At 31.5% G+C, this 11540-nt stretch overlaps 1 protein-coding gene across 1 annotated transcript; it reads left to right on the top strand.

Moving 5' to 3' along the window:
* On the top strand, positions 1-11329 carry LOC132614574 (homeobox-leucine zipper protein HDG11-like). Its single transcript, XM_060329041.1, has 10 exons — positions 1-180; positions 1000-1117; positions 2535-2726; positions 3599-4117; positions 5414-5506; positions 5609-5815; positions 7695-7878; positions 8769-9037; positions 9929-10018; positions 10755-11329. The coding sequence occupies exons 1-10, from the start codon at positions 68-70 to the stop codon at positions 11139-11141; spliced, it is 2172 nt and encodes a 723-aa protein (XP_060185024.1). The 5' UTR covers positions 1-67; the 3' UTR covers positions 11142-11329.
* Positions 11330-11540: the final 211 nt, after the last annotated feature.

Genomic DNA, 11540 nt, shown 5'->3' with positions numbered 1-11540 from the left:
TTTAATACTAACACTTCTCTTTTATTTATTTATTTATTTTGTTTTTGAATAGAAATTAGCAAAGCAAATGGCAGATTCTGGGGGAGAACATGTTGGAGAATCATCAAGCTCTAAAAGAAGATCAAAAAGGCAAAGACAGTGTCACAGACACACTATGGAACAAATTCAGCAACTTGAAATGTAAGATTAATTTTAAAAAAAAAAATTGCACCTTCATATATGGTCTTTTCTGAAAAAAGAAAAAAAGAAAGAAAACGAAACGATGGTATAAGGAAATGTTGCCATTTTCCTAAGTGAATAATTTGTTTTCTATATGTGTTTTTGTGCATTTATGTTAATTCTTATTCATTTCCTGTCTTTTCTATTTATGTCTTTTGTTCTTTGCCCATTTGGAATTAGAAAAAGATTTATACTTTTGGTTTTGTTATACAATTGTTTTGATTGAGTTGCTAAAATGGTTCAGAAAAAATTTATTTGGATGATTGATCTACCATGTATATACATTTTTAGACATGAAACGGTTTGTTCTAAGTTGTTATTCATTAAGATCCCTCTATCATTAACTAGAGGTATCGGGCTTGATCATTGGGTTTGAAAAATTCTTTAGTAAAGGTGGCTTTCCTCTTTAGTGGGCCTTACACGACGCAGATTTTGATTAGTCGAGGCAACATGCGGTTGCCAATCACGGGTCAAAAATTCATCCTTTAAGGGGATGAGTTTCTTTTCTTCTTGTTCTCATTCCATGAGAATTTCATTTTTGAGTTTTCCACTTGGTGTTCGGTACTCGCTTTAGGAGGTCCATGTTGAGAGTAAAGTGCTCCTTACCGGCATCATTTCTAGAGCTCGAACATTAAACATCTGTTAAGGTTGTGGAGTTACTTACCACACTCACCATAATTTTTCGTGGTATATAAAGTCCTTTCATATTTTATGTTTATTTAGAAAGAAAATGGCCAACAGTGATGGTTTTTTTTCTTTTCCGGCAATCTTGAAATGAAGATTTTTCAAGGAATGTCCACATCCAGATGAGGACCAACGAAGCCAGCTGAGTAGGGAAGTAGGGCTTGACCCTAAGCAGATCAAGTTTTGGTTTCAAAACAAAAGGACTCAAACAAAGGTAGTCCATCTTCTGTCAATTTAATTAAAATTAATTGATACGTGATGACGAATTAGTATTTATTTTCATTAAATGATGCAAAAATCTAGAAAAAAACGATTAGCTAAAAGTAGGGCAAGTCCATTGAATCTCTTGCGTTAGGCCCAAAATGAATAATTTTTCCAGATTTAGTTGTAGCTGCTCGAATGTGTGACTAAATCAGAGTAATTTCTTCCTTTTATTAATTCACTTCCTCTTTCGTGTCTGATTTTTTTCCTTCATGTAAATTTGATCATATTATTGATGATTTTACTTTTTAGTTTCAAATTTGTTTTCCTAAAACATTTTTTTGTCTTGTTAAATTGATTTATAGATTAAAAAAAATAATCCCTTTGCTTCATTAATTAATATATTTTTATTGACGAAGTTTAGGGTTTTTCATTAAAGTTTTGTTTTCATTTGATCACCAATTTGATTGAGCTGCCTCCCATTAAAAGCGATAATAGAATCATGTAAAATTATTCAATATACATTAACTCTACAATAAGTTCCATAACTTAGCAAGGAATCTTATTAAATGGAAAAAAAATTATGTTTCAACTAGATTTTCGGAATTTAAATATTTTTCAGTTCAATTCAAAGAAGATCTGGTTTTACAACTAGGAACTAATGATTTTTCCTTTTTGGATTCTTTGATGTATGAAAGAAACTTGGAATGTCAAATGAGCAGGTTGAATTAGGCTAATTAAGACGGTTTGAATAAATAAACGACTAGGTTAATAGGTTATTTTGGCTGAGTTGGGGTTATAATAGACCACAACCCGATTTTTCAAATCTTACCAAATTTTATTTTCTTTCTGTGTTTTCTTGTAATTTGTTTAGTTAGCAAATAGACTAAAAATTCTTTTTTCATTGCGGCTATATCTAACTTCTCAAGCTTTGTGGCTCTATTCGAGCTACATATTTAGTCTAAATCACCCAACTTTTGGACCTGCTGACTAGAGTTGCACCCAAGTTGATCCGCAATGAAAATATGGCCAAGCCAAACCCGCTCAAACTAAATCATATTTTCATGGACTAATTTTTTCACCCATATAGAAATTGCTCAAACAAAACATTGCATATGGGGGAAAATGTATGTTAAAATTAAAGCAAGTAGTTGAACTTTTAAGCAAAGAAGGAGAAAATAGTTTTCGCACATATTTTTAAAATATTATTTTCAGGAACTATTAATTTTATTCTCTTCAACATTAATTAGCTTATGGATAGGAGACCTGAGATGAGTTACCAGGTTGTCGGTTTACTACTTGGCGATTAATAAAATGTCGGTGAATTGCCAAAAAACATTTAATTAGCTCACAATTTGATTTTATTTATCTATAAATTTATGTTATTAATCGTTGTTTATCTATAAATATATGTATATATATTTCATCAGGCAATAAGTGAAAGATCAGGCAACAATACTCTTCGAACAGACAATGAAAGATACCATTGTGAGAATATGGCAATGAGAGAGGCATTGAAAAATATTACGTGCCCACGTTGTGACGGTCCACCTATTGGAGAAGAAGAAAGGAAACATAATCTGGAAAAGTTGAAAATAGCAAATCAACAATTGAGAGATGAGGTAAATCTTTTATTGTTTTGCTTGACAAAATTATTACGGGAAAATTATAGCTCAATACCTTTGGGTGATCTAGAATTGGAAAATAGCCAGTAAATGTATATGTTTTGTACATTTATACTTTAAATGTACAAATACTATACATATAATATACATATCAGCGTATATGTTTTGTATATTTTGGTAATTAAGTTCGCCGATGGTACATTTACGTAAGAATTATATATAACAAGAGATAGAGGTGAATTCATGATTCAAATTAATAGATTAATTCAGCCTTAATTTTTTTTAACACATAACTCATTTTACTTTGAAATGAGAGGTCAGATCTAATATTTTTTTGAACGTTTAGTCAGTTTTATATATGTTTCGCCTCAAAAATATTGGGCGCTGATCAACCCTGTGTCAGGGGTGGATGCATCTCATAAGCCCCGAACAAATGTTAAATCAGAATCTATAATTTAGAAGGACAATGAGTTAAGTGCCAAATACTTCAGGGGTCACTTTGTTACCGGGATTAGAATACTAATTCTGATATGGACTTTAGAACCACATTTATCTATTTTTTTTTTTGAAATTATGAATATTAACAAGTACCAGTGTATATTTTATACCAAACTCTTGTTATTATATTATCTCATATTGAATGTGGGATTATAATTCCGAGATTATAGAAATATAATTGGAGGATAACTTTGTTCTCAACGACCCCTTAAAGGTTGAAACCCACCAAGTTTAAATATTGGATCCGCCTCTTCTCACTGGTGTATTTTATATATCCCCATCTAATCACAATTATGTATGAGCTCACCCTTTTGATTAGCTTTGGTTCATTACTATTCATGGCATTTCAATTAACAATATTTTTTTTGCAGCACCAAAGAATATCCACTCTCATCTCAAGTGTTGTTGGAAGGTCTTTTGTGATGAATTCAAAATTGGCACCACAAAATATTACTCTTGGATCTTCATCAAATTTATCTGATGAAAGTTTGTTGAGCCAAACTATAGGAGACTCTCCCATCGGATACCCTCCTCAAGAAAACAATAATAATAATGTTCACGAAAATTCAATAGATATTAATAATATCCCAACAATTACTCCATCACCACAAGAAAGTGAATTTCGTCATGATAATGTGGAGAAATCAATTATTCTTGAGATTGTTGTTGCTGCAATGGATGAAGTTGTTCGGGTTTTGCAAGTGGAAGAGCCACTTTGGATAAAATCACTAAATGGTGTTAGGAATTCTATTCGTCGTGATAGTTATGAGAAAATATTTTCAAATTCACATCGACCTTATAGATCATCAAGTGCTCGAATTGAATCATCAAAGGATTCTGGAGTTGTGTCAATGACTCCAATTGAGTTGATCCAAAATTTTCTTGATCCGGTAAGTGTTTAAAATTTCTTGAACATTTTCATATATAATAGCTCGGTTCACTAGTAATATTTGTTTGCTTTGGACCCCGACAGGTATAATTTTAAAAAGTGTCACTAGGGTCTAAGATTTGCTTTCTTTATACACCCAACTCTCTCATGTGTTTTACTAAGTAAAAATTGTTCGGCATAGCCTTTTTTTAGGACTGATTTTTTTAAAGTTAGCTTTTCATTCTGATTTTTTTTCTTCGTATTATCACTTTTTTTTTTTTGAAAAAAACATAAACAATCAGATGTGAAAGAATTTTTGGAATTGTATATTCAATGATGTACTAATACTAATAAAATAAATTTGATTTAATGAATAGATTAAAATATTTAGAATAAATAGATATAGAGCGGGTAGCGGGAATCGAATCCGCATCGTTAGCTCGGAAGGCTAGGGTTATAGTCGACGTCGATTCATTATTTTGAACGTCTCTAATTCAAAACCGAACATGAAACTTTGGTTTCATTCGGCTCCTTTATGGAGATGAGCCAATTTATAGATCTAAGATGTGAACAAAATAAAAAAATAAAAAAAAAAGAATTCTGTAGAACAATGTTTGGGAATTTGTTGAAAATTTGCAACTTTTGATGCGGAAACACAATGACAGTGTCATAGATTTCAAACTTAGACAAGTGAAAAATTTAGGACAGTCTTGATTTTTTTAAATCTAACACAATGTCATGGATTCCAAAAATTAGCTATTTTTAATGGCTTTTGAATATTTGGTTGTTTCTTAGTTACGTGTCCGGAGAATGCTATTTTTGAACTTTACCCTTTTGTGGATATGGGATTTGCCTAGGATATTGCATTATAATTTCTTGGAATACATGCAACTCTAATAAAAAAGATATACAATGGAAGAATAAATATATACAGGCGGTACCAATTAGTACTTGAGATTAAATATTACTCATGTTAGTATATAACTTTAGACATTAATTTTTAAGATTCTTTTAGTCCGATTTATATATCAGTAGAAAATATAGATGGTTATTGATGGTTATATCAGTAGATAATATAGATGTGTTTGAATATAGAAAATATAGATGGTTATATGATATCAGTAGAAAATATAGACGATTTTATAATTTATCCTCCACAATATTAGATTAAGATGAGTTTAAATGAAACATCATGGTTGCCGAGTATTCATATAGCCTTACTTCAATTGCTTGAAATTTTGAAGCTTAATGGTTATTGTTGTTGTTATTGTTTAGTCGTTAATCATATACTTAAATATTGATGATTTTGTATATGCAGATCAAATGGATGAACATGTTTCCTACTATGGTCACAAAAGCTAGGACTATTGATGTTATTGATACTGGGAATCTTGGAGGCTCTATACAATTGGTAAAATAATCCATCTTTTATCCTTTTCCTTAGGAATTAAATATACATCAAAATTGCAGCATATAAATGATCTATTTTTTTTTATTTTTGTTCTTAAAACAGATGTATGAAAAGTTGCATATTTTATCTCCTCTTGTGGGAGCTAGAGATTTTTTCTTCATACGTTGTTGTAGACAAATTGATCTAACAACATGGATAATGGTGGACGTTTCATATGATATATTCAAAGAGATTCAAAGTGGTGGACCTTCTTTTTGGAAGTTTCCTTCTGGTTGTATAATTCAAGATTTGGGTAATGGGAAAAGTCAGGTAAGAATATTGCCTATCATGTTCTCTCTCTCTCTATATATATATTTTTATTACTTAGGGGAAGGGGAAATGGGGAAGGAGATTGTGCAATGTGGGGATTCGAACTCTCACCAACAAGGTGAGAGTTCAGGTAGCCAACCAACTGAGCTACTCGATCCCTACTCTCTTTCTCTCTCTCTCTCTCTCCCTCTCTCTCTCTCTCTCTCTCTCTCTATATATATATATATATATATATATATATATATATATATATATATATCACTATTTATATGTAGCTTATTTTCCAAAGGTTATGTTACATAGATAAACATTTACTCGTACCAGATGTTTACATTGATTGAGAGAATGAGTTGAGCAATGCCTATCTTATGATGTTTATTTTCCTTAATATGGTATGGGTCAGACCCATTTTTATTCTGGGTTTATTTAATTTTGGATCCCCATGTTATATTATTCACGCTTAATATGTTTAGACTTGGACATGCAACAAAGGCTGTTTAAGTGTATATTGGTTTAGAAAACGATATGGTGTCTTCATGTATAGTCTTGGACAATACTCTACGACCTTATGAGCTATCTGTTGGGATTGAATTAAGATTCAATATTCATAATTTGTAACATGCTATCATGTTAAACCTATCTCTATTCTTGGTTTAACAATGTTGAACCCCCACGATAGCTGTTGGTATTGGAAAAAAATATGTGGCATTAAAGAGAAATACGCAACTGGATATGTGGGCAACTGGTGGCTGAAATTACATGGAAAGTATACCATAAGGAGTGGATATCAATGGAGGATGACTGAAGGCAATCACAGACCTTGGTGGAGGGCAGTATGGGGCAATGCAAACACTCCAAAGCATAGCTTCATTAGCTGGCTAGTCATGCATGGAAAAATACTAACTAGAGATAGGTTATATAACATGGGGCTATGTAGAGAGAAGGACTGCACCCTATGTGGCAGCTGTGATGAAACTGTCAAGCATTTGTTTTTCGAGTGCGTGTACTCCAAGTACTGCTTGGAGGAGATCATGAAATGGTTGCAAATACATGGAAGGAACTTGGAACTAGAGGGAATGTGGAGCAGACTAGCTAGAAAGGCCCAGGGCAAAATCAGCAGAAGCTTGCTATGGGCTGTATGGACTGCATTAATTTACCATATTTGGGAAGCCAGAAATGAAGCCCTATGGCAGCAGCGTGTACCAAGACCTCAGAGAGTAATCGTGACCATACAAATGGAAACAAAAGTGAGAATTTTTGATATATTGAATAGGAAGATAAGATGTAAAGATAGAGAGTGGATAGAAGAGCTTTATAAGTAGCCAATGTACATAAAGGGAAGGGGGATATTTACAGAGGTGGTGGAAGAATAGGGATAACATTAGGTTTGATTACATTTACATGTTGATGTAAGGTGCTTTGAACTGAGAAAATAAAATGTGTTCGTTCGACCAAAAATGTGGAACCCCCACGTCATGTTGTCCATGCTTTAAATGTTCAAACCTAGACGCAAGGGCATATGGTGTTTAACTAATGATATCTTAGATTGATGGAGAGGACTACAGTTGTCTCCTCATATGGTTTTAAACAATCCTCACCTTGTAATACTCATTACTAAAAAAATGCAAGGTCCTGACGGATGTTTCCTACGTTAAATTTATGGTAATTCATGTTTGTTGGAAGCGTCTCGATGAGCGAATTTCCGGCAGAATCGAGAACTTTGATTTATTTTGTTTAATAACCTTTTGTGGTTGAGTTAGATATCACGTTCATTTTTTTTTTTTAACATTTAGTCTATACCCTCTCTTTTTATTGTTGGTATTATTAAGATATTTAAATTTCAAGATTTTGTTCTATTGATTATTTTTTTCTCTTGTAGGTTACTTGGCTTGAACATGTTCAAGTAGATGACAAAAATCAAACTCATCGTATTTATAGAGAAATAGTGTGTGGTCGTCAAACATATGGTGCTAAGAGATGGATTATTACACTACAAAGAATGTCTGAGAGATATAGTTTTGCAATGGGGACAAAATGTCCTACTACACATGATCTTGAAGGAGGTTCGTTTTTATGTCCCCTTCTTTATCTGCTTAACTTTTAGATTTTAATTTATAAAGGAGGGAGCTATGCATGTCAAATTGTCCGTCACCGCAAGGTAGCTTTAATTTAAAAAGAAATTCTTGAAGGGGGTTTAAATCCATCCCTTTTTCTTTGTTTATTTGAAACATGGCCTTCTTTCTAAAGTTTTCTTTTTCTATAAAAGTGAGTTTGGTACAAACGAAGTTTTTTGAAAAATAAGTTATTTTTTTTTATATTTGACTATTAGAGAATATTTTTTAGGGGCCAAGAAATGATCACTTTTTTTTTTAATTTTTGGGCGGAAGTTATTTTCTTTGCAACAATCTCAAATTTTAACTTGAAACATGTCATTTGTAAAGTTTCTTTTTTCCTTTAAGGGCGTGGTGTGTTTGGTATGATGAATTATTTTCGAAAGCTACATTAAAAAAAAAATAAAAAAAATTAGTCATCTTCTGATGTTTGACTACCTCAAAATATGTTTCAACCAAAGGAGTAGGAAAACTGATCACTTCTCTCATTTTTGGGGGAAGTAGTTTTTCTTCGGAATTATTTCAACTTTTAAGTCATATCAACGCTTTAACGACCCTCAGACATTACTATCATCTTTAACACTCACAAATCTCATCCAAACATTTTACGATGTGCTATTATTATTATTATTATTATTATTATTATTATTATTATTATTATTATTATTATTATTATCAATCTTCAATAAAAGCTCTTTTAAAAAATAATAGTTTCCACCCTCTGACCAAACTTTAGAAATAACAATATTTTTCCAAAAACAAATGCTCTCTGAAAAAAGACTTTCGTCACACCAAATACACCCTAATTTGATTAGTCAAATTTTTTTTTTTTTTTTTTCCAGTGGTTAATGATGCAAAAGGCAGGAAAAATGTGATGCAAATATCCCAAAGGATGGTGAAGAGTTTTTGTGAAATCCTAAGTATGTCAGACAAAGTAGATTTTCCTACTTCACCAGAGATGACCAACAAAGGAGTTAGGATTTCTACTAGAAAAAGTGAAGAAATTAGCCAACCAAAAGGGTTGATTGTTACTGCTGCTACTTCCCTATGGCTTCCTCTTTCATTTGAAACAGTTTTTAATTTCTTCAGAGATGAGAGAACAAGGCCTCAGGTATGTAAATTTCCAATAAAAAATAATTTCTGCATTATTAATTGATGTATAACTTGTTTATTAACGATACGATCCCTAAAAGTACCCTTATTTAGTGAAATTTCGTTTTGATGATTTTCGTCGAATATAGTTTGAGTTTGTTATCTGTTTTACATAGGTCGAGGAAATGAGTTATTGTAAAATAATTAGCTTTTAGTATTGAGTTAAGTGCGACATCCATTTTCTTGGGATATTTGCACACACAACCTTTTTTAGAGCATTCTTTAAATTATGTCCCTCGTTAGCACAATGAGCTAAATTTGTCTCTGAAAAAATTCTCAATCATCCAACTATTTTTAAAAGTGAAAGTCCACCGGGTTAACTGTTCCATGTTGGTTGAGGAATGAGTTGTTGTCTTCTTAAGAGACATCCGATAGTATTCGCTTCATTAGCTAATTTTTTTGGATTCAATTAGATCGACTAAATAATGTGTACTTTTGAGAAATAACATCACATGCAGACTAATCTCTATTCTTAGTCACTTCATGTTGGCCTACCATATTGTGTTTTTTTGTTTATCCTGAATGTCGGGTTCATCCGGACCAAATATTTTCGACGCTGAATATAGATTTTTTTGTGAAACTCACAAAAATTTCAACAAATATTAGATATGACTCGTAGTTTTAAATGTACATTATTTTGATGGTAACAAGCTTAAAGGTCGAAATCCTAAATTCAACTGATCTGCTATTGTTGAGCTCCCATTTTTTTGTTATCTACATGTTTAGCTCTTGGCATCAATTATACATAATTGTTTTTTTCGTTATATGGTCTTAAACAATTCTCATCTCATGAACTTATTTTTTAAGATTAATTATGAGTTTGTTTATTGTTTAATTTTGGTTTTATCAGTGGGATGTTTTGACTAGTGGGGATGCTGTGACTGAGTTAGCACGAGTAATAACAGGAAATTTTCCTGGAAACTGTATTAAAATCATCCAGGTATTTTTCATATTTATTTATAGTTTCTACTTTTTGGTTAAATTATCAAGTAATGGTATTTCTCATGAATCAAATAAAATGACTTATGATTGGAGTCATCTCTTTAATTGTAAAACAGAAATATCAAATTTTTTAACTTGCATCTTTAAAGGCTTTTTAATCCTTGGTTATCAAATCAAAATGGTATTTTCAATGGACCAAATTTCACTTTTGAGTTGTAGTCAATTAACTGTAAAAACACCAAAATAAGACTAGATTTTCTTGCGTTTAACTGATAATTTGAAAATCTTTTTGACATTATCATGTAATTTAACCTATTATAGTTGGTTGTTGCCTGTCTTACTTTTTGATTTAAGAATACCACTTTTTTTTTTTTTTTTTTTTTTTTTTCTTTCTTCTATCTTTTAGGTTACCCAATTATTTGTAATTATCTTTTAGGCTATCCAATTATGTGACTTCTTTTATACACAATAGTGAATTAAAAAAAAAGTTAAACTTATCTTTGTTATATATACATATATAACTACAAAATAATAATTAGCTACGAAGCTCGTCGATACTCTATTTCTAAATAGCGTGTAGCTAACAAGATTTTTTAATAATCAATTGTTAAATAGGATTAGCAACATGTTTTTGCTATTTAGCGCCAGAAATATTCCGTCACTATTTTTTTTTTTTTTTAACACTACTAAGTGATAACGCTAATATTTCTTAAATTGTTGCAATCAATATGCAGCCTTATGCACCAAGTGAGAACAGCATGTTAGTTATTCAAGAAACAAACATTGATCAAATGGGAGCCTTTTTAATCTATGCACCCATTGATTTACCAACAGTCACTTCACTTATCAATGGAGAAGACAGCACCAAAGTTCCAATATTGCCCTCAGGTTTCATCATAAGTCCCGATGGTCGCCTCGCTGCGGATAAGGACAGTACTGGAAATACACCAAATGGTTCAATTTTGACAGTGGCTTTTCAAATATTGATTTGTGCCAATGATAATAATGTCAATAATTATTCAATTTCCCAGCAGCAACATATGGAGACAGTGACTACTGTTCACTCCCTTTTGAGCTCTACAGTAATTAACATCAAAGAAGCTTTGGGTTGCTCTGATTAAAATTATGATGGTTTCATTTCATGTTGTTATTTTGTTTATTCCATTGTTGGAGATTTAAAACTTAGACATATTAGTAAGTTTGAAGGATGATGTGTTCCCTTCTGTGGACTTATGAAAATCTCAAGACTGAGATATGTTATTGCTATTATCTTTTATATTAATAATGATAGACTAATTTTGAGACTTCTTATTTCTTTGGTTATTTAAATTTTAGCCCGGTTGACCAAGTCTTTTTAAAATTTGGTTATTTAGAAAAGTTTTTTTTTTTTAAATCAGAAGTGCTTTTTGAAAAAGTACTTTTGGAGGGTAAGAATTTGTGTTTGGTTAATCTATTTGAAAAATACAATTTCTAGTCATTGTATTTGCTCTCTATCATGTACCAACATCATGCCTTTCTGA

This window comes from Lycium barbarum, chromosome 10, assembly GCF_019175385.1.
Source record: "Lycium barbarum isolate Lr01 chromosome 10, ASM1917538v2, whole genome shotgun sequence".
Taxonomy (NCBI): domain Eukaryota; kingdom Viridiplantae; phylum Streptophyta; class Magnoliopsida; order Solanales; family Solanaceae; genus Lycium; species Lycium barbarum.
Note: the sequence above shows the minus strand (reverse complement) of the source record. Positions and strands in the feature narration are given on the sequence as shown.

What these genes read in the sequence shown, in the direction of transcription:
- LOC132614574 (XM_060329041.1), top strand. Translation starts at nt 68, where the DNA reads ATGGCAGATTCTGGGGGAGAACATGTTGGAGAATCATCAAGCTCTAAA. An exon ending in TCCAAAATTTTCTTGATCCG is followed by an intron (nt 4,118 to 5,413) that starts GTAAGTGTTTAA and finishes TTGTATATGCAG; the next exon opens with ATCAAATGGATGAACATGTT. An exon ending in ACTGTATTAAAATCATCCAG is followed by an intron (nt 10,019 to 10,754) that starts GTATTTTTCATA and finishes ATCAATATGCAG; the next exon opens with CCTTATGCACCAAGTGAGAA.